Below are 21,798 nucleotides of genomic sequence, written 5' to 3'. Positions count from 1 at the left end.
AGTGACCTTAAATTCCTTATAAACTTTTAATGACGTCTAACAGTTTGCCTATTCATAGGCGGGTCACGAAGACGACAACCTTAATCTCTTTTTATTTCACCCACGGGGACAAATCTAATAATTCTTGAGGGCTTTATTAGTTGATAGAAGAGTTTCGGTGACAAATTCTCTAATGCAATCACAATTTCTATAACTAAAGTCAAGGACAGGTCAGGGAATATCTCCAGACTCCATTCTCATTGTCATTCATGAAAACCTGACCGAAACTTCAATTCTAATTAAAGCCAGACTAAATCATAACATTGCACAACTAGAGATTGTTTTAATCGCTAATCAAGCCTTATCTTGTTTACATTTCTTGTAGCGACAGCTGCCTCTAAATTCAAAAAACTCTAATCCCAATAAACGACTAAAAGGAATGATTTTTATCACTCTAATAACATAATACTAGCGACTCGTCGTAATCTGTGTAGAACAATTAAATACCTTAGGCTTGTTTAATAATTTATTGTATCTTGTGGTACATTTTTGGCTAATTAGTAGGTACACACTGACGTCACATGCTAAACCACAAGTTTGTGATTCGCATGTAGATTTGGAGATCACGTAGAACTCTTTGTTTTCAATATTGTGATGAAATCAGTTGTATTTTCATTGCTTCCTTTTAATGCAGCATTAAATCGATAAAATGAAGGCCTTTCATGTAAATATTTATAATTACTTGCACTTTCGACAAGGCTTAAATTAGAATTTAATGTGTCCTTTGTCACATACATAAAAAAAATTCGGCGCCAGTTTCGTTGTTAAATTATTGGTTTAGTTGTCATGTCGGTGCGATATGATTAGAAAAATGTTTATTTCATAAAGGAGAAATCTTCTTGGGCACAATTTGCAACTTATAATAAATAAATTGGATAATTCCACTCAAAACAATTTAAGTCAATGATGATAATGCCTTTGGGGGCTCGAAATAGCAGCATGTGCAATGTCACATCATAGCACTTTACGCAACCATAAAAAATATAAACAATGATACGCGTTTTAGCGAGAATTAAAGAAACCTTTGAACTTGTTTATCAAGTTTGAACGAAAGCGATTCCTGTTTGTAGTAATCAGTTTCATTAAAGATGGCATCCCGAAAGAACGTCTTAAACCTCCTCCAGCTCGTAACATCAAATTCGTGAGTAAGTTTTGTGTTTATCTACAGATAAAGCAGCATAAAATATTTCAGGTGTAAATGTCCGGCCCATTCCCATGTTGGGTTAGTGCATTCCAGCACTGTACCAAACGCGCTACCCTCCAAGGAATACGCTTTCGAAGTAACTATCCTTTATCCTTGTTAAAAGCATGAATCGAAATTATTTCATTAAAATCGACCTTCTAACCACAATTTACAAATAAATTAATCAGCGGATGCAAGTTGCGTTGTCTAAATTTGGCGCTCATTGCAATTTCTCTTTAAAAGATGAGTTCCTCTACGGTTCGTTACGGCCCTGGGGTGACACGAGAAGTGGGCATGGACGTGGTTAACATGAAAGCTAGAAATGTCTGCGTGGTAACCGACCCCAAACTGGCCAAACTACCCCCAGTGCAAGCCACAATCGACTCCCTTACAAAAAACAACGTCCAGTTCCAAGTCTACGACCAAGTCAGAGTGGAACCYACTGAGGAGAGTCTCCTCCACGCTGCTAATTTCGCAAAAAGCAGCAATTTTGATGCGTATATAGCCGTAGGCGGGGGCTCGGTTATAGACACTGCKAAAGCGGCTAATTTGTACGCGTGTAACCCCGAGGCCGAGTTTTTGGACTATGTCAACGCACCCATCGGGAAAGCTAAACCGATTGAAAAACCACTAAAACCACTAATTGCCAGTAAGCAATTAATAAAATTTTGAACTGCAATTAAAATACTTTTTAGTTCCAACCACTTCGGGGACTGGGAGTGAGACCACCGGAGTCAGTATTTTCGACTACAAACCACTCCATGCCAAAACCGGGATTTCACACAAGGCTTTAAGGCCAACTTTGGGACTAATTGACCCACTTCACACTTTATCACTTCCGGAAAAAGTGGCTGCGTACAGTGGGTTTGACGTGTTTTGTCATGCTTTGGAATCTTTCACTGCGATTCCATACACTGAAAGGAAACCTTGTCCCTCGAATCCGGCCCTAAGGCCGGCGTATCAAGGCCAGAATCCTATTTCTGACGTATGGGCGCGCTACGCCCTCAATATCATCAAAAAATACTTCAAAAGGGCTGTGTATCAGCCTGATGATCTTGAAGCAAGGTCTGCCATGCATTTAGCGGCGACTATGGCAGGTGTGGGGTTTGGCAACGCGGGGGTACATCTTTGTCACGGATTGTCGTATCCCATATCCGGGAATGTCCGGACTTTTAAACCCCATGATTACGAGTAAGTAATGAGAGGCCCGTGTAGCATTTATATTCTTGCTCATTCGTGCAAGTGCTCCGCGATATTTGTGTGTTTTGATCAGTTTGTTTCTTTAAACCATAGCAGTTTTTTTATTTCAGTGACGACCATGCGATAATTCCACATGGATTGAGTGTGGTGATGAGTGCCCCTGCTGTGTTCCAATTTACCGCTCCTGCGTGTCCCGAGAGACACCTTGAGGCGGCTGAAGTGCTTGGAACCGATGTTAGTAACGCCAAAAAGGCCGATGCTGGGAAAATTCTTTCGGAAACAATGAGAGAATACATGAATGTGATCAAAATTGAAAATGGTTTGTCGGCTTTGGGATTTGTCAAGGATGATATTCCTCAACTAGTTAAAGGAACCCTTCCACAGGTAGGAAAATCAGTTTAACCACAAATAATCTAATGTTTTATTGAGACATGTAGTCTTCTGGTGAACACTGGTTGCTTAACCTATGAAGTCTTATTCTAGGTTACGTTTATGTTACTATTAAAAACAAAAAATGACATTGTTARGAATTGATTTAACAAATCGTTACATTTTTCAGAATCGCATCACTAAGATGGCACCACGGGAACAATCAGAAGAAGACTTGGCGAATTTATTTGAACAATCAATGACTGTATATTGAGTATTTAATAAAATTGTATTCAATACTTGACGTATCTACAATACATTCTGGCTAATTATTAGTTACAGGAAATATATTACGTACATCAAAAGCCATTAAATTGATTTAATAGCATGTTTGTGCCCAAACAATACTGTAAATGAATACAAAGAAAGTAAATTTCGATATGTTTCTAATAAAAAGTAAAAATCATTCCAGATTATTGTGCGAAATAAATAAATATTTCATTTACCTAAAAATACACTTATTTATCTTATATGTACACTGGCAATTATATAATCATAGCTATAAATACTACTCTGCATAAGAACGATAGACTTTTCTTTGGTTTGAGAATTCTAACAGGCGATCACTTGTATAAATTAATTTTTCTAGAAAAATATGACTTTATATACACAAACATGCTTTTATATGTAATGTAAACAAGCAAGTGACAAATAGGTACATCAGTCAAGTTTAATAATCTGAGGAACAAAACATCTCCAGGCTCACAACAATTATAAATTATATATACACTGAACCATGTATGTCGCTAAATAAATACAAATTTTACGTTAAAAAAATAAATACAGAAATTATGGCAGAAAATTTATAGTAATTTTCTACGTGACGAATATATGGCTTCAGAACCGATAAAAATCTTTTTATTTTAATAATACTCAACAGATTTTCAATTCAAAAAAAAAAACTACTAATCGGGTAGTCTATGAACGAAACTTACAGGAAACATTCCTTTTCGCTCAGGTTGATTCTCAACCATCCCTTCCATCCAATTCTCGTCATCTGTATGTTCATTTATTACAATAATAATTTCCCCTTCACTAAATGATAATTCGTCGTCGTTATCTGCACTGCAATTATATAAAGCTCTACACCTTCTCAACCCATTGCTCCCGTTTGGTGTATAAGGTAATCTTCCAGTGATCATTGAGCGCGGAGAGCAAAGAGATCCTGTAGAAATTGGACTAGATGATACTCTATGAGGAGGAGAGTCTGATGCCTACAATAATAAAAAAGCAATAGTACCAACCCATAAATAAATAAACCAAAGGGAATAACACAATGTTAGAAAAAAGAAAACACCGCGCAAATGTTACTTTGCGCATGCGCAAGCCAAAACCAATCCCACAACATCATGTTTACCGGACTTGAAACATCATTCTCTTCAGCACAACTTTCCAAATGTAACTTGTACCTCCTCTGCAAACCAATCAGGCTCAAAAAATATACTCACAAATCACAACGTTAGTTCATACAATGCACATATACAACGAGTATAACTAACTAACGACTCACCCTTCTCGGTGGTGGTACGGGATTATGTCCTGGTATGTCAATATCAGACGRCATCGATGAAATACTTTCAGTCGAGCGACCGTTTGAAAGACGATTTGATGGATTTGGCGCCGGTGGAGGAGGATTCTGCGGCCTCCGAACCATCCCCATCTTATCAGAACTCTTACAATCTGAAGATATGACTAGTTTATTTCCTGAAAGCGATTTAGAATACGAAAAAACTAAAGACCATAACTCACCTATAGGTATCACAGATCTACCTGAGCTTGAATCACTGCTCGGTGAACGCTTATGGGTATGACTTAAGGTATGGTAGCCTGCAGCTATAGGATCGGATGGTGTTCGACTATGGCTACTAGGCAATGTCCCGTATTGCAACTGCATTGAATTTGGAGGAGGCGGAAGAGGAGCCACTCTTTTCTTTAAACTTGAATGAACTAAAAACTCTTCAAAGGAGTTAGAAAACTGAGACAATTTCCATACCTACCAGGTTTACGCGCCTGTGGGGGTGGTGGTGGTGGCATTTGTCTACTGTTACTATTAGGGCTACTCCCTAATTGCAAACTGTCACAAGTAGACGACCGTGACCTTAAAGTTACTGGCGAGTCGCCCCCTGTGTAACTTGGTGGGCGTGAACGGTTTTTCTTCTCTGGTGTTAAAGAACCATTCTGCATGAAATACATTAATAGTTATTTTGTATTACTACTATTTATTGTGAATTTATTTTTCTTCTATTGGTAGCACTTACTCCACGGTGTAATGATTTAAATTTAAAATAATTTTAAGACATTAGTAAAGTAATTAAGAATGAGAAGAAAATTCAATTGCATTGGTTGAAAACGGATACACAAGATATAGTAAAGACCGTGCAAAAACGTAACAATTTTTTTTTTGTCGTGGAACTATATAAAACTAATGCCATCTTATTCTTTGTACGTTTCTAGACACGTAATGGCCATTTACGACTTTCCTAATTGGGGATGACTTTAGATTTAAAAAAAAATGGTTCACAAAAACTTTTTTATCGTAATATTTCAGAAACCGTTATAGATAATAACGAGATTTTTGTTTTGTTGAAAAGCAGTATGATGAGCGCTTCTTAGAGTGTTATTTAGGTTTACTATACTTTGTTATAATTTATTATAAATAAAGAATGTTTTAAAATACAAAATCAGTAGGTGAAATTTCATTAAGCGAGAAACTTTTTTACTTCTAAACATTTTTATATAATTCTTGCTGTCAGTAAATAGAAAAAACATTAAATAACATTTTTTATAGAAAACTTTTCTCTGAAAACTCCATCGATACTGAGATACAATTCTTAGAAAAAGCGCTCGCTCTTTACACGTGAATATTTCTGTGTCTCACTCATTTGGTTCAGTTTTGTTCCCGTGTTTGATTCTAGCTGGTCATAATCAATATGGACTGTTTAATTTGTGGCGAATCTTTAGTTGATTGTGATAAGGAAAGTGTTGTTCAACACCCCAAGCAACAAGGGTTGACAATAATTTCCGCTGCTGAAAAAAGAAAAGACAACAATAGTTCTATTGGCAATAATATTAATTTAGAGAGCGATCTCGATAATGACATATTTACGGACATAATCTAAACTTTTATTTTATAAATAAACATATTCATTTATATTGAATTATATATCAATAATTAWTAATTCAATTGTATCACTTTTGGCARCAAACATTTTTTTAGTATTTTGTGTAAATTTGATTCGGAGCATATATGGTGTTTTTGTTTTACTACATAACATTACTTTTTTTCAGTTTGTTACATATTTAAAAACAATGTCTATTAACAATGTTATTTACTACAGTACTATCAGAAATATCGCTCACGTTTCTGCTTTCAAATAAAACAAAAACGAATTCGATAGCTTCACAAATTCCAAAGATATTGCGTTGGAAAGTTTGAGAAACGTTAATTACGATTATGTTAAAAAAAATAAAATTTATTAAAAATTAGGGGTTCTGCTGGGGGTGAAAGAGTCGTAAATTTTGTTTTCATGTTCAAAATCATATAAGGAATAAGATGGTATGAGTTTGGTCTGGTTCTACCACAATTTTATTTTTTCACTGAATCTAAACGACTTTTCGCTCGAAAACAGAAAACTCGTCCAATCGTTATTGGAAAAATATGATTTGTTGAAGAAATGGGCTTCTGAAAATTTTCTTAAAATTCGATTCATTCTGATTCGATTTTTTAGTCAAAATGTCGTGTGCAGTAAAATGGTGAAGAAATACGGCCGGTTAGTCATTCAAATTGTTTTTGCAGACTTCCAAAAGGTCATTTGTTGTTTGTTTTAGACTTGGATCTTCGATGAAAAATGACAGTGAACAGAATTTGTAACAAAAAGAGAAGTACAAAACAGGCTTGACATTTCAGTGTCACTCAGTGCTACCAATACAAAAACTTTCATTGTTTTCAATTTCTTGTCAAGACGATTTGAACGATTAGAAAATCACTAATTTTAGACGAAGGCCGAAAAAAAAATTCTCGTTATTTGTCACCACTTACTCTATCTTCTATTATTGTTTCATCGTCTGAAAAATCGGTAGAACCATCGTCGTGAGACAAATTCCAGTCGATATTAATATTATCGAAGAAGTTCTTTTGTCTGTTTGCAGTATTCATAAGCTGGGGAAAAAAATAAATAGATTTGAGTTTGTCGTAAGTTTGGATTTTTACCAGATCTTCGCAAGTGTGATGGCCCAACTCCTGAGCAATATCCATGGGGGTTTTATTTTGAGAATTTTTAAGGTTGGCATTAGCACCACTTCTTAAAAGAAGCTTCATACATTCTACCTTATCATAAATGGCACATAAATGCAGAGCAGTATTTGATCCACAGTGTTCTAAATCGGAAGGAGGACTCGTTGCTTTGTCAATAACTGAATTGGACATGTTTTGAATAAGAAAATCTACTATATGTAACGTTCTTCCATTCTCATTCAAAATCGCTCGATGTAAAGCCGTTTCGCCGTTTTTCGAGGATGGCAAAGTAGCACCAAAATCAACATTTTCGGCAAAAGTCTGCAAAAGTAAACTTAAATCTCCTTTATTAACTGCCTCTTCTAAATAATAAAGTTTATCAATTTCATTGTCGCAAGTTTTATCAACAAATTGCTTGTCTACGTATTTAGCTCTAATAAAATTAAGTCTTTCTTCCCTAAAATCAAAAACCGGTCAGGTCAAGTCAAGTCAACAAACATACATACATAGAACTGGACGGTTCAAGTTTTTCATTAGGTGACAACTGAGCTTCCATAATATCATTAAAACTATGATTTGTCATAAATCTAGCGAGGACCAATTGACTAGTTCCAACATTATCAAGGGTTAAAGACTGAATTCTGGAAATATGTACACCCAAATCCCTGTGAATACCTGAGCACTCAATACAAACAATAATACCGAAATTYGTTGATAACCAAGTGGCATCTAAAACGAAAAAATCACACTCAATTCTCATCATTGAAACAATTTGCTACCATTTTGCGAATTACAATCACAACATCGATCATTCCCTGGAATCTTCTGTATATATCGAATTATGGCTTGTTGTAATTCAATTAAACTATGATTAACTTTATCACTCCCAGTCTTGCCACTGTTATCAAAAGCCTTCATTAACGCCATTTCTTTGCAATTAATTAAAACCGACATCCATGCATGTTGATCCGCTTCATCCTCCGCTTGAAAATGGTACGTCCGATTATCTAAAAACGAAATCTCACAAAACGAAATTAAAATTCAAAAAAACTCACATGAAATTAAATCAAAGCCTCGTTTATCGTCAGGCACTACTTTAATTTGACAGGTAAGCAAATTCACTTTCGTGGGTGGTTTACTTTCATCAGCGTGGCATATTTCTAAATAACCTTCAGCTTGCACTCGACATTTTCTTTTRTGCCAYACTCGCCTCATTTTTCCTTCGGATTTTTTAAGTAGGTGGCCACTTCTCGTCACACCGTGATGTTTGTCTCCTTGGAGTTGATGTAACGAGTAACCGGCAGCCCCTTTATCCACTGGTAGACTCACCTTTAACAGAGAAACATTAAAATCGGATTTTTTTAAACAAAATTCACTTACTTCCTTTTCGATACTTGGCGTTGATTTGATTAAGTTGCGCAAGTCTGTCAATTTTCGTTTCTCGTCGTCTTGGACTTGCTTGATTTTCTGTAATTTAACACTAAGATCGGCGACGTAGAATCCGAAATGTTGGATTGTTTTTAATCCATCTTGAAAATAACTGGTAATTGGATTAGTATTTCATCGAAGTGCAAATTGGCGTACTTACTTGATTTGAGCATGGTAATATTCTACTAGATTTTGGAGCAAATCAATACCCTTCTTGGTTTTAATTTCATTATATTTGATTAGATACTAGAATAATTAAATCAGAGGACTATTATATTAAATCTTCTATATCAACATACTTCACACATTTGCAGCTGAAATAATCTCCGTTCTTTTTCCATTTCATCAGCTATTTCAGCTGCTGTAATTTCTGATCTAATTAGACCCGCTTCTTTGGCTTGTTGCTTCTTTTCTTTTTCTATTTTGGCATATTTGCTGTCATAATCCTTCGATGCTTTATCAAACGGCCGTTTCAAATCACCCTTTATACCCCTCAAATCACCCTTCAATAAATTATCCAAAGGAAACATAACGATGTTATTTAAATTTTGCATTAATGTCTTCTTCAAAAGAGACAATTGATTTGTTACCACTGAAAATTTATCAAAAGCTTCCCCTATCACATCTTCCCGATCCTTACTCCCCAACTTCTCTAAAGCCTTGCTCAAGCACAACTCATTTTCAACATGTGCTACAACAAAAACGATTTTTTAATATTAATAAGACGTTAGCATCTTCCAAAAAGAAGCAATAGTCCGATCACGTCCAAATTATAATCAGCGAAACAATTAACTGTTTTTTTCGCCGGAAATGCGACAACCTTCTGACTTTCCTGTAATTTCTAATTTGTACGTGATTAAAAAAGTCAAAATCCATCCCCGGTAAAGGGTGACAAATTTCAATTAACAATTTCCGGTCTACGAGTTGGGTTAATGACATCATAAACATAATTGGCGGCGATCGATAGAAAAGTCACAATAATTTATTGGTGGTTTTGGGTTCATACAATGACATTATTGTAATTAGGATATTCACCAGCACACAACGAATGAATGCTAAATATAATTAGAAATAGGTGTGTTGTTTACGGGGATTTAAAATCAACGTTGTGGAACGTTTTCGACAATAAAATTCATCTCCTCCAATCCAAAACTTACATAAATGTAAGCGCACCGATTGTAAATAATAACAAGAAGACACGTAAGCCATCTTGGTATTTCGAATTGCCATTTTGCATTGGAAAAATCCGAAATTTTCGAAGGGTAAAATCAAATCCAGTCTCCCTATGTTTTACATAATAATTCGTGTTGCCGTTGATCACCCCTTGAATGAAATAGGGTTCAATCCAGTCGATTAAACCAAATTTATTGCATGTTTACGATATGCCCGCATAAAAATATTGAAATTGAAATGACMAAAAATCCGTTTAGTTTATTTATGCATTTCTAAAACCTGTTTCTTCTGAATGAATGTTGTGATTAGAACAGCTGATTAGTTTGATGTTAAACTCGCATTTGTAGGACAGTACAAGGWCTTAGAAATGTGTTGATGAACGATAATAAAATATATTGTTGTTAATAACAGGGTATTGGTACTCAGAAAATTAACATTCCCGCTTACCGTTTCCAGATGTGTGGATTGCTTTAATTGCTTTCCGCATTTTAGTCAGCCCATCTCGATCGTAATCCAGCGTCTGGAAAGTAATTAATTACAATTAGTTTTCATCACAATTTRAAAAAAAATATTATTATTTAGTTTGTCGAGAAGTTGTGAAGTTGTTTTTCTCTCCTAGGRTCAATAATCATTTTCATCATAGATTAGAGGTGGGTAAATAACGATATTCGATATAAATATGTCTAGAATAGAAACTATTATCACAAGTACAAGTACAAAAAAGCTTAAAACGTCCACATTAAAAAACAAAATAACCCCATCTCTAACCCTTCTGTCTATGTTAAAACTGTCAAAAGAACAAATGAGTTTATTTCATATTAAAAAAAATAAATTAGAGTAGGCGACGATTAAACTTCCAGAGTTGGCAACAACTCTCCTGGAAATTTTCCACACAAACTGGAAATGAAAATGACTTTTTAGCATTTTCGTCTTGTACAGCATTTTTGTAATAACTTGCAACTTGAACATTATTTCACTTAAAATGAATAAAACGTAAACTTGTCAAAGTTTCGGGTGACATTTGATGCAATTTTAAGTAAGATTAACATGCATTTCTCCTAAATGGCCCAATAACTTCAAAAAATCATATCTTGAAAACTACTCGGTATATTATTTTAAAAATTTGGATTCTTACTAATAAAGAGATGCTCTACACGATGGTGACAAAGAAAAAAAATACTTGTAGGGTTTTTGTTAGAATATTTCGATTTACTTCGAACTTCTTCGAACACTGTTCGAAGAAAAGTTTGCAAATATTCAATTTCAAATTTCATATCATCCTAAAGGGCAAGGCCATCCCTTTAGAATGGTCTTTATTTGAAGGAAATCGGCATAATAGTTATTTTGATTTTTTAAAGTTAAAGTATTTTAAATTCATTTAAATTAGAAAAAAAAAATAGTTCAAAGTGTGTGGACTTTTTGAAAAATTTTTTAGTGCATTTGATTTGTCTCACTGAAACGAACAAAATGTTATAAAATGTGTTAAGTTGTCACATGACTTTTTTTTGTCGCCTTGTGTTATGACTATGTAATTTACGATAAAAATAAAATAATACTTCCAACTTGAGTTAAAAACTCAGGCAAGTAATTAATTACTGTGGGTAATAGTAAATTAACAAAAATAGTAGTTGTGAATTACGACATGTTACGTCAAGGTTATATTTATTTTTTGCCGTTGTATTTTTGGGTAAAAAAATGTTATATAAAACACGGTAAAGATTTTTATAGCCTCGCATTTATTATTTCCCTCGATGCTACGCAGCTCGGCTATAAAAATCACTTCTCTACGTTGTAATATAATATACTATTGGATAATGATAAGCATGGATAATGCATGTCGTATCGCATTATTTTTAATTCCTCAGCAATGAAAATATGCAACGTTGACTAAGCAAGGTTTCGTCAAGCATTTACACAATTTTTTTCATTCATACCTATTTGCATACGCTAATTTAATAAACATCCGGATTAGTCAACTAGAATTTCGTCTCAAAGAAAGATGCCACCAAAAGCAACAATAAATTGAACATTGATAAAATTTAACCACTTGACGAAGATTTGCGAAGCAAAAACTCAACCAAGGTTCCAAAATAACAAAATATCAATGTATTGGACACGTCGGAAGCTGATACGCCGAGTGATAATCTTATAAAAGAGCGGAAGTCACGGCGGAATTGTTGAAAAGTTTTGATTCAGTTGCATAGTTTTGTATGATATTTTTATTTGGGGTATTTGTGAATAAAACGCTCGTTAAGTCGGTTATCTTGATTATATTTACACACCCAAACAATTTCCACCCAAGCACAGATTAATGCAATTTCCAAAAAAACAAAACAGGTTCTATATGATTTCTTAGCATAAATGTGGCACATCCGTAAATGTTGGAAACAAGTCATTACGAAAAGAATTTCACGAAAGTTTCAAAACACCCACCATTGTAACATTATGTAATTACCCTCAAGACGACTAATTAGATTGTTGGTCAAATTACAAGTGCGTGGATGACACGCTTAACTATCACAAGACTAAAATATTCAACAAACCATAAACTAAGTTTTAAATTTACGGTGCTAGTAAATTTTGACCTTATAAAGTATCACGAAGCTAATATCGTTCGTAAAAAACTTAGAACAAAATTGCCAATTATAAAATCGATTTTTAATAACAGATGTGCTGATACAATATTTATGACTTATTAGCCAGATAATCCAAAAATGTTACTTTCTCTCTTCAATGTTACTGGTTTTACAAGAATGGTAAGACCACAACCAGGTCTGGGCCATCCCATTTTGACTAGAAAAAATTGCAAAACTGTCACACTGCAAATTTATTTTTTAAGAAAACTCGTGACTTACAACCGGTAGAATGGAATTTTAAACAAATAGTCAAACTTTAACTCAAATTTTAATGTTTTACGAACTCTCTCTGGTATGTTAGTCATTTGAAACAATTAGGAGTCACAATCTGCAAAATTCAAATTAAAAACCCACCGAACTCGAACTGAACGCTCTGATGATCATAGGTCAGACATTTTCAGGTGGTTTTATGAAAAACAAGTAGCCAAACATTACAATTGTGTTCGTCACATTTCCGAAATTTGATTCGTTTGGGTGAAACTATATTAAAACAGATGGTTTAATGATTGATGTTTTTACTACCAACTGGCCAAGTAGCACAAAATGTAATTCGCAGATCTAAATTTAGGCCTCTTCAACTGTTTAGCAACCGAATGATAAGCAGCTTGACTACCTTTTAAATGTGTACTGATATTATTTTTTATCTCGATTTCAGTTTACCTAAAGTGTTATTACTTAAAATAAGTTTATTTAAACAATTACACATCGGAGATCAACAAACGTCAAAACAATCAAAATTTGATTCAAATGAGTTGTTGACAGTAAATTTGGCAATGAGATTTTTATGTTTGTGTGAAATTTTCGCAATTAGTGTTTTTTAAGGAGGTACAAACTGCGTGTGTGCAAATTAGGTAAAGGAATGTTGTACAATGAATATAACAATGACAATGGGAAAATGATTTAAATAATTGTGTCTTTTGTTAAATGTTTGCACAAATTGAGGGGTGTTGGGGCTTTTGTACGTTATTAAATTGGGTCAAATCGACATTAATAATATGTGAAAACTTTGTGGCTTGCTTTTATTACAATTTCCTGGTGGAAGTGTGATATCAGGGATATCCTGTGTTTGGAAAAATCAACATTTGTGGGTATCAAAGTAAACGAGTCTAAAAATATAAGTTACAAATAAGTAAACAGCATTTTGAGTGTTAGCCAAGACGAGTTTTGTGGTAATTGCAAATCAGCGAAATGCCGAAATCTATGTCATACGAATTTAATATTTCTAATTAAAATAATGAAAAGTATTCGGAGTAAAAGGGAAAGTGTCTATTGATTGATGTAATCATTTTACGAACCTCTTCCAATTGAGAAATGGTATTTTTGAATTGTGGCATTCTGGATACGAAAGTTGAAGTAATTGGGGAATGGTAATCATCCTTAGTTTCTTTTACAAATTCAGAAACTCCGACTACAGTAGGCATCATGTATTCTAATAGAAATAAGTCAAAATAGTATCAGTTTATCACTTTATTTAGTGCTCATAAGAGCTTCACACAACCGACACATCGTAAAAACCATCACTATACGCACTTTCAATATTTCACTCCCCCACAACCATTATCACAAACCATTTATTGATATATTGCATTCATTGCTTCTGCTATTTCAGAGATTGTTGATCACTTCTATTACACACTTATGCCAACTGTTGTATACATCACAACACCACCTAGGAATTTTAGTACGCCAAACTAGGGACTTTTACTCTACAGTCGCACAGTCAACTCTGACTCATCCCAATACAAAAAACTAGACAAAAAATATATCAAAACACATTTCTGGCCTTTATTAAATTCACTAATAGTACAATTATTTGAAAGTTAAGTTGTTGCCCGCCCAAATAAATTGATATTTTGCCCCCTCCTCTTCACCCACCACTGGTGGTAGAGTGTAGACAACCAGTAATACAGACATTATTTCAGCTGGTCAACTACATCGCCGATCATATGATCCAACTGAAAATGTCTGACATCGCTAAGGGTGCGGTATAAACATCAGAAAAACGAAACTATCAAATGATTTTGACACTTTTAGATATTGGAACAATTTGGAATAGACAGTTTGATCATAAAAGCTTTCTATGTGGGGAAATTCATTTTACGTTGCAGGAATTTGAGGTGATTATTTTACAATCTGAGGTTATATGGCCTACTTTGTATCATTCATTTGTTTCACAGCTGAAAAGAGGCGAAACAGAAGTGGATAACTTATTTAAAGTTATTGAAAATATTACCGATATTAAAGACACCGAAATCGATCGTTTTAAACAAACTGTTGATCAAGTGTTACCGCAAACTAACAACGAGTTACAACAAGCGTTAAGTGTGTGTAGTTGTTTCGCTGATTTGGAGAAGAAATTTAAAGAGGTTAGGGTTTGTTTTTTGCTTTTGCAATGTCTCATTTATTTTTTCAGTGTGACCATTTGGAAAAAACTAAACAACAAAGAAAAGCGGATTGGGAAAGTTTTATGGACTACATTACCACAACGTACTCTGAAATCAATTCCCTAACAGAAAGTAAGGAAGAAAACCTTAAAAAAATCTATTTGGAGTTAGAAAAGAAACTACGCATTTGAAGTGATGAATACTGGACCAATAACCAACCCTTCTATTCATATAAAACCATCAAAATCACTCTGTGATTACATAAACACGATAAAAGTGTCTCCTGATATTCCATTAGGTGTAGCTAACATTCTGTATAAAAACAAAGTGAAGCAAGATGTAAAAAGTAAACCAGCAGATTTCAAGTATTTGTTAACCGGAGAAGACCGTCAGTTTATCAAATCGCTAAAACTCGATTCTAAAATTGACATTACAAAGTTGCCTTTATCTGAAGAAGCAATAATTTTGAAGAATGATAAACTCTTAAATTTGCAAGACTTGCATTGGTTGTACAATTACATTCAGAAAGATAATGAGGGTAAAACAGACAAGAAATACCTTCATGCACTTCTTGAAGGTTCAGAAATTGTTTTACCCAAAAATAGCGAAATACCTCGCAATGCTGAACTAGAAAAACGCTGTGAACGTTTGAGAGCCTCCCAACAGAACAAAGCTTACAACAACATGACTAAAAATGTTGACAACATCCGGAGGAAACATCCAGAAGACACAATTTCATACCAAAGTAAGTTTCACAAATTAACTAACCCTTTTATTATAACTAAATTTCAGTGAAACAAATGAATCGCCACTTAATTGCGATTGGTCAGTTTATTATCTCAGTTCTTGCCGGTTTCGCTTTTGGTTTCATTGGTTTGGAGTTGCTGTTAGGGAGTCTAGATTTTGGATTTAGGCTCCTTTTAGGCATTATTTGCGCTCTAACTATTGCACTCGCCGAATTGTACTTTTTAGCGAAGAAACTCAATGAAGATTTGAAGTTTGAAACTGTCACCGAAACGAAGAAAAAAGGGACTAAATTGGATTAGGGGACATTATTGTGATACAAAAACTTGTTTTATTATGATGGAATATATAATTGTCTATTTGAAATCTTTTGTTCAATAAATTTGGTTGTAAACTATTTGGCTTTCTATAAAACTACATTCAAGAAACATTACACCATTTTAAAAAATACTTTCTGCTATTTTTTAATCCCAAAAAAATTAGCCTTTATAATAGTAAAATACAAGTCTCAATTAAGTGTTTATTATTTTTTTAGTACTTTAGTTAAAAATGATAAATAGTGTTATAATGTAGAGACTTTTTCTACACATGTTGCTGTAATCTCTTTGTACATAATTTAAATTTCGAGTTTTGGCTGTACGTAAAAAAATGACATTGTTAGCCAACATAACTTTCATAAAGCGAATTTTGTTTGAAAAATTCTTCAAATTTTGTATTTCAACTTCTTTCGACAAGGGGGTTGGCGAGAGGAGCAAAAATTGTACTTGTTTTATGAAAATTTAGAGTTTAAAGGGCAACAATAAGATGCACAGTGAAGTGTTTGATATCGACCCCCGTGTGACACGGTTAATTAAGGGGTTGATGAGAAGGGTTCATGTGTTTACAAGCTGCAGAGATTAAAGGAAACTTTGAATTTAAAAGTGGTGAAAGCTCGTCGCTAAGATGGTAGAAAATAAGGTTGGGTGAATAGCAGGTAGTTTTGGGTTTTGATTAATTTTGTCTGAGCATTTGACAGTTCAGACGTGACACTGTATTGGATTTGTAAGAACTAAATCCCTACTTGGTTTCATCTTCTTACTGCACCTATTGATTTTGTGCTTTCGTGTTCAATGAACTTTATGCGGACTTATTTATTTTTCATTTAAAATTTTCAGTAGCATCGAAAAATACACGATTCATGTAAAAGCAAGTTTTAATGGAGTAGAATATGTTCTTCACTAAAAGCAACCTTCACAAAGAAGATTTTTATAGTTGCTCCAGTAAGACTGTCTGAGGAATATCGTAAAATGGGCACTTGTATTGATAGAATTTAGGTCCAAAAAATATCATTTGACTAAATCGTGAAAAATATTTACACATCTTTTTAATTAAAACATTCAATTACAATATTTACCGTCGCAGCTTCCAGAGAAAGAGTTAAAAACAAACTTTGTGTCAATTATATTTTACTTCAGTATTCTGAAAAGAGAATTTGTCTGACTTGAATAATTAAACGGTAGCCTGTATTTATTATGTTAAGATCGATTGTAGTATAAAAAGCTCAGCACCTAGTTTTAAGTAAATATTACGAACATTAATTAGTTGATTAACTGATTTAAGTATGTCAAGTTTTAATTGAAATAAGGCGATTAGAAACTTACATTTTTTGTTTTTCATCAGTTACAAATTGCAAAAACACGTATTTTACCATATAAGTGGAAATATCGAAAAACTTGTTGACAATTAAATCGTTTATTAATTAAGATTTTCAATGTTACACTCTCCACTCCGCAAACCTAGTTAAACAAATTCTGACACCTGCCCAGTTCAAGGTTTTTAGGGTCATTGTTTTTGGGGTGATTTTTGTCGATTTCCTGTCACAAACGACCTATTGTTATTGATGTTAGGGAAAATAAATCACTGATTCTTTTCATATATGATAAAAAATTATGTGTTATCGTGCGATGTTATCATTTACTTTGCATGGTGAATTTATTTTTTCCAAGTTCATTGCTCTTGCGTTAATTTTAGATAAGTGCGTTCCATATTGTAACCTGACGACTTTATCATACCTAAGTTTGAATTATTCCGTAAATGATTTGAGCTCAAAAAAATTTTTTTAGAAACAAAATATGAATTTCAAATTTCGACGAAATTAGGCATTATGCATGCGCATTCTCATTTTCTGGGTATTTATTCAATGATTAATAAATAAGTTTGTCGAGAAACTTATTTATTACAGAATAGTTCCCACATGAAGAAAGCTTCAAAACTACAAGCATTGTGGATATTTATATAATCGGTAAATACACAAACAACTCTTCATAGATAACTGGGCTAACGTTTCGATTTCTTTCTTTCGGTGTTTTGGTGGGGTTTACCGGAAGGAACTAGAAAAGTCAGGCCCACTTATATTTGCATTTGGTCGTCGCGGCCACTGAAAAAAGTGATGTTTATGCCAAAAAAAACTGCAATTATTGTGAAACATTTGTTGATGGATCATGCGATTTTATTTAGCCGGCCACGTAGGTGTTGAGTTAAATCAGAATTTGCATTGAGGATTTGGAAGCGAAGAAATAATTAGAGATAATAGCATCTCCGTGTAGGGAAACTTGTTAGTTTTAACTAGGGGCATTGCGAATTGCCGGAGGTCAAGTGAAAATTAGCAAATTAACTGGTTCACCGGAAACATCCTCTTTGGTTAGGAAATGCCCCGTTACCGCAATAAATCATGAGAAAAATCCAAGTTCATGATTTCGGAAACTATAACGTGTAGCACACTTGTGAGTGTCAACAAAGCACCCCACTACATCCCACAGGAAACAGATATCCTGGCCTTCAACTTTGTGGAGACGACAACGCCGCCGCACATTTTAATTAAATTATTATTATCGAAAGTCTAGCCTCAATGGTAAAAATTTCCTTGTCAAGTCGCGATGCAATGTTGAGTTTTCCACACATTTGCATATTTATCGAGCCGACATTTTTTCGAAACAAATAATCGGATGTAGCTCGAGCTTTGATGAATTATTCAAAAGAGGCTAATTTACTGCACGGTTAAGAAATCGGTTTTCTGGGGTTCACAATTCTAGAAATTCATATCGCCAGTTTCGTTTTAATTAATTATAACCACATTAAACTGTAAACAACTCTGTATGAAGCTCTAATGCGTGCAATGCAGACTAGTTTATATAACAAATTTTCATTAGTAATTTAATTAAATTCCTCAACCGTTCAAAATGTTAAACCTGTGTGGAGATCAATATTGTATTAACAATTCACCACCTGGTCGAGCTGATGCTACGTAATTGTCAATTATCTGCAACAACCTAATTAATGAAATTTTACATAGCGTTAATAAACAGTTTGATACAAAATGGAATTAATTCGCACCCACTATTTTGAATGCTAGTCCTGGAGTAACTTGCATCAAGAGTACTTTAACATTGTTTTTATTTATTTTTTTAACATCACTCTTATTTAGGCCCGTGCTAATTGTGAAAATTTGAAATTGCCGCCCCTAAACTGAAACAAGTTTTTTTTTTAATACAGTAGAACTATAACGACAACTCAAGCGCCAACGTATTTGTTATTCGTTATAACCGATTTGCGCTATAAACAGTCATGGATAATAAAAGTTTTTACACATGTACTATGCAAATTATTTATTAAATACGAATATTAAAGAAGTTTAAAACAATATTTAAAAAAAAATCTGTAATTTTTGTTTGTTGAATGAAGCATTTCAAAAATTGTTGCCAATGTAGAACTCTGTAAATTTTTCTCTTTACAGATTACAGCTTGCTTTTTACCACTTTCGAACTGTTTTATTATTGATATTTTTTCTTTGATAGAAAATGATTTTCTTTTCGAGGACGACATATAGATACAGAAAGACGAAGTGTTCTCTGCTTAAAAAGTTCAAGACTGAGAAAGTGAGAAAAATAAGACAAAAACAACATTTCTAAAGAAATTCTAGTACACAATTCGTAATGGAGACTGGCAGGATTATTATTTCTTCTAGGAACTCTCGTTATAACCGATCTGTTTTCGGAAATTTCTCAAAATTTCTCGCTTTTACCAATCTTAGACAAAATAAAAGTTTTGCTATATCCACCTCGATTCCAGAAAAATACTCGCTAGAGGGAGAATTTTACATAGAGTAGTATATAAAACGGCAAGGAACCAGACAATTTACTCGTTATAACCGGGACTCGTTATAGAGGAGTTCCACTGTATGTATTTATGTACCTAATTTCTATTTATACCTAAATCTATATAAAAAGTATGGAACCAAGCGGTTTTTTTTCGCAAACTAACCACATTACGAAAAAAATAATTAGTGTAGCGTAAAGTACAATTAAATTGTGACCGTTTATCAAAAATAAAAATTTCGAAAATCCTTTTAGTTTTCGAGTTTTGTAAAAAAAATTGTAATAGCAACCTACTGTTACACATTTTTTTAATTAAAGACTATGATCTAAACATAAGTTCTAATTAAATAAAAAAAATTAACCAGTAGGTTTTTTTAATAAATTTTTAAAATTGCGTTCCGAGCTCATCACGAAGATTTTCTGAAATTAACCCAAGGAAGGGTCGTTTCATGGTTTACGAAAAAACCGCTTGGTTCCGTACTTGCTATTCACCTTTCTGATCCCTAACAGAAAATAATGTAAAATGTTTAATACGTAAAAAAATTATGCAGTATGTCCCGATTAAGTTTACAAGAAGAAAAAAAAATGGCTTTGGTTAATGTAAGAACTGCAAGGACTTATAATTTTTCTCTGCTGTTTGAATCTTATCACATTGGCAGTCTTATTTTTTTGAGAGCGATTTATTAAAATTATGTTTTTCACAAACATTTTTGTTATTTAACTTTTGTCAAAGTGACATCGTTGTCAAAAAAGTAAAACCGCCAATGTGATGGGAATCAGAATAATGAAGTTTTAATTACATCAGATTTGGTAGTTTTAGGTAAAGTAAAAAATGTTTTTCCTCTTCAGTTAAAATCAAAGATAAAAAATTTTTTCCTCTTGTAAATTCATTCCGGGGACATAATGTATATTTTTTCTTGAAAACGGCTTAAAAAACAACGTGAACAACCGTACAACACGGGCCTACTCTTATTCTACTTCAAATGAAATACAATGAGATTGTTTTTAATTTCGACTTAATGACTGTGTCGAATCGAGAACTATTTTCACATATCCAAAGCACAGATTAAATAAACTGTTTACTTCTTACCCATTGTCAAACTTTACAACCGAGCTCATCCAACTACTTGGAGTGTTTTTATCGCTTTATTGTACTCAAACTTAAGAAAACTTTGCTGATATAGTGCTTCAATAAAAGTTATGTCTAATTACAGATTCAACTTCAATCAATATTTTACTTACCATTTTTACGTTTTATCAAAAAAACCGTCTAGTTTAATTCTTGGTGTTCTTAGCGCGTCTGGCAACAGCCCATTTAGGGTGTGTTTTTACGATTACTGCCCCTATTTGGCAATTTTATTTCGCTTTATTGTTTCGGGGTTGCTACTTCATTTGGCCATCCGGCGTTGACCCGTTTTAGAGACTTATTTCATTACAGTTATAATATATGACAGTCAATTTGAGTGATAAAAGGTCACACAGTGATACACCAATAAACGATGTTGTGAAGGGGAAAAAAAATACTAAAACAAGTACAAAACCAATCACATATTTAGTTGTAAAGTACCAATCACGAATCAATTAATTAATTGAAGCAATCAAACAGCGATGATTTTGCTATCGACAAATCACATCCATTTATCATACTACAAGTGAGGGGGTGAACTACTTTGAAGTGGAAATACTCAATAAGGGAAATAGTTTGGGTTAGACCCTTTTAAAAACCGCTAAAACAAATTAGTTGCAGTTGTGTATTTAACTGAAAATAATATTGACATTATTACGTTTGATGAGAGTGGGTATAAAGAGTTCTTTGGGGAAAATATTTGTCGGACCTGTCCTTTTAATTAATAGTGTTCTGAGAAAAACAGACAAACAACAACAAAATCCGAATATTGTTTCATTAAATTATACGATTTAAAAATCTTTTTTCTGAATTTATAATTGAAACGATTAAGTAATAATGTGTTAACTTCACCGATTGGAATTCCTGTGTGTAAAAATTGTAAGTCAATCAATTCTATTGTTTAACTGTGATAGTATTTGCATTGCAATTTCACATACAAAGACTGGTTTGAAATTATGGCAATGTCGAGGTGTCTTAACTGTTTACATTTCAAAACACGCACAACTCTGCCCACATTAAAAATACAAAGATAACCATCACTCATATTTAAACCCTGTAATTCTATACAAAAAATACAGCTAAGGGTGC

At 33.5% G+C, this 21,798-nt stretch overlaps 4 protein-coding genes across 6 annotated transcripts; 3 read left to right on the top strand and 1 right to left on the bottom strand.

Moving 5' to 3' along the window:
* Window positions 1-1,028: 1,028 nt before the first annotated feature.
* LOC123006730 (probable hydroxyacid-oxoacid transhydrogenase, mitochondrial) lies at window positions 1,029-3,090 on the top strand. The gene is made up of 6 exons (XM_044401434.1): window positions 1,029-1,180; window positions 1,232-1,319; window positions 1,466-1,871; window positions 1,918-2,413; window positions 2,533-2,806; window positions 2,982-3,090. The coding sequence occupies exons 1-6, from the start codon at window positions 1,128-1,130 to the stop codon at window positions 3,063-3,065; spliced, it is 1,401 nt and encodes a 466-aa protein (XP_044257369.1). The 5' UTR covers window positions 1,029-1,127; the 3' UTR covers window positions 3,066-3,090.
* LOC123006726 (arfGAP with SH3 domain, ANK repeat and PH domain-containing protein) lies at window positions 2,830-14,013 on the bottom strand. Of its 3 annotated transcripts, none has more exons than XM_044401427.1 (15): window positions 13,618-14,013; window positions 10,134-10,206; window positions 8,813-9,204; window positions 8,674-8,759; window positions 8,466-8,625; window positions 8,141-8,414; window positions 7,865-8,092; window positions 7,592-7,814; window positions 7,062-7,542; window positions 6,891-7,010; window positions 4,849-5,029; window positions 4,601-4,807; window positions 4,362-4,555; window positions 4,209-4,265; window positions 2,830-4,065 (listed from the first exon to the last, which is right to left on the bottom strand). In XM_044401427.1, exons 1-15 carry the CDS (start codon window positions 13,744-13,746, stop codon window positions 3,757-3,759), a joined length of 3,114 nt encoding a protein of 1,037 aa, XP_044257362.1. In that variant the 5' UTR covers window positions 13,747-14,013; the 3' UTR covers window positions 2,830-3,756. The 3 variants fall into 3 exon arrangements, with proteins under 3 accessions (XP_044257362.1, XP_044257363.1, XP_044257364.1); XM_044401428.1 differs by having other exon boundaries at window positions 4,362-4,531; XM_044401429.1 differs by lacking the exon at window positions 4,209-4,265 and having other exon boundaries at window positions 13,618-14,011.
* A 251-nt stretch (window positions 14,014-14,264) lies between these two features.
* On the top strand, window positions 14,265-14,897 carry LOC123006422 (biogenesis of lysosome-related organelles complex 1 subunit 5-like). Its single transcript, XM_044400884.1, has 4 exons — window positions 14,265-14,302; window positions 14,357-14,439; window positions 14,500-14,688; window positions 14,736-14,897. The coding sequence occupies exons 1-4, from the start codon at window positions 14,269-14,271 to the stop codon at window positions 14,895-14,897; spliced, it is 468 nt and encodes a 155-aa protein (XP_044256819.1). The 5' UTR covers window positions 14,265-14,268.
* Window positions 14,898-14,901: 4 nt separating this feature from the next.
* LOC123006421 (transmembrane protein 199) lies at window positions 14,902-15,847 on the top strand. The gene is made up of 2 exons (XM_044400883.1): window positions 14,902-15,451; window positions 15,499-15,847. Exons 1-2 carry the CDS (start codon window positions 14,902-14,904, stop codon window positions 15,750-15,752), a joined length of 804 nt encoding a protein of 267 aa, XP_044256818.1. The 3' UTR covers window positions 15,753-15,847.
* Window positions 15,848-21,798: the final 5,951 nt, after the last annotated feature.

The sequence above is a fragment of the Tribolium madens genome, unplaced genomic scaffold (assembly GCF_015345945.1).
Source record: "Tribolium madens isolate multiple individuals breed KSU strain unplaced genomic scaffold, Tmad_KSU_1.1 Scaffold_2;HRSCAF=44;Tcas5.2_LGX, whole genome shotgun sequence".
Classification (NCBI taxonomy): Eukaryota; Metazoa; Arthropoda; class Insecta; order Coleoptera; family Tenebrionidae; genus Tribolium; species Tribolium madens.
The sequence above is the reverse complement of the archived record's forward strand: the minus strand, read 5'-3'. Positions and strand labels throughout refer to the sequence as shown.

Coding starts and splice junctions, on each gene's coding strand:
- LOC123006422 (XM_044400884.1), top strand. CDS start 14,269: ATGATCCAACTGAAAATGTCTGACATCGCTAAGG. Junction 14,303..14,356: donor AATGTCTGACATCGCTAAGG/GTGCGGTATAAA, acceptor TGACACTTTTAG/ATATTGGAACAATTTGGAAT. Junction 14,440..14,499: donor TTACGTTGCAGGAATTTGAG/GTGATTATTTTA, acceptor TTTGTTTCACAG/CTGAAAAGAGGCGAAACAGA.
- LOC123006421 (XM_044400883.1), top strand. CDS start 14,902: ATGAATACTGGACCAATAACCAACCCTTCTATTCATATAAAACCATCA. Junction 15,452..15,498: donor AGACACAATTTCATACCAAA/GTAAGTTTCACA, acceptor ACTAAATTTCAG/TGAAACAAATGAATCGCCAC.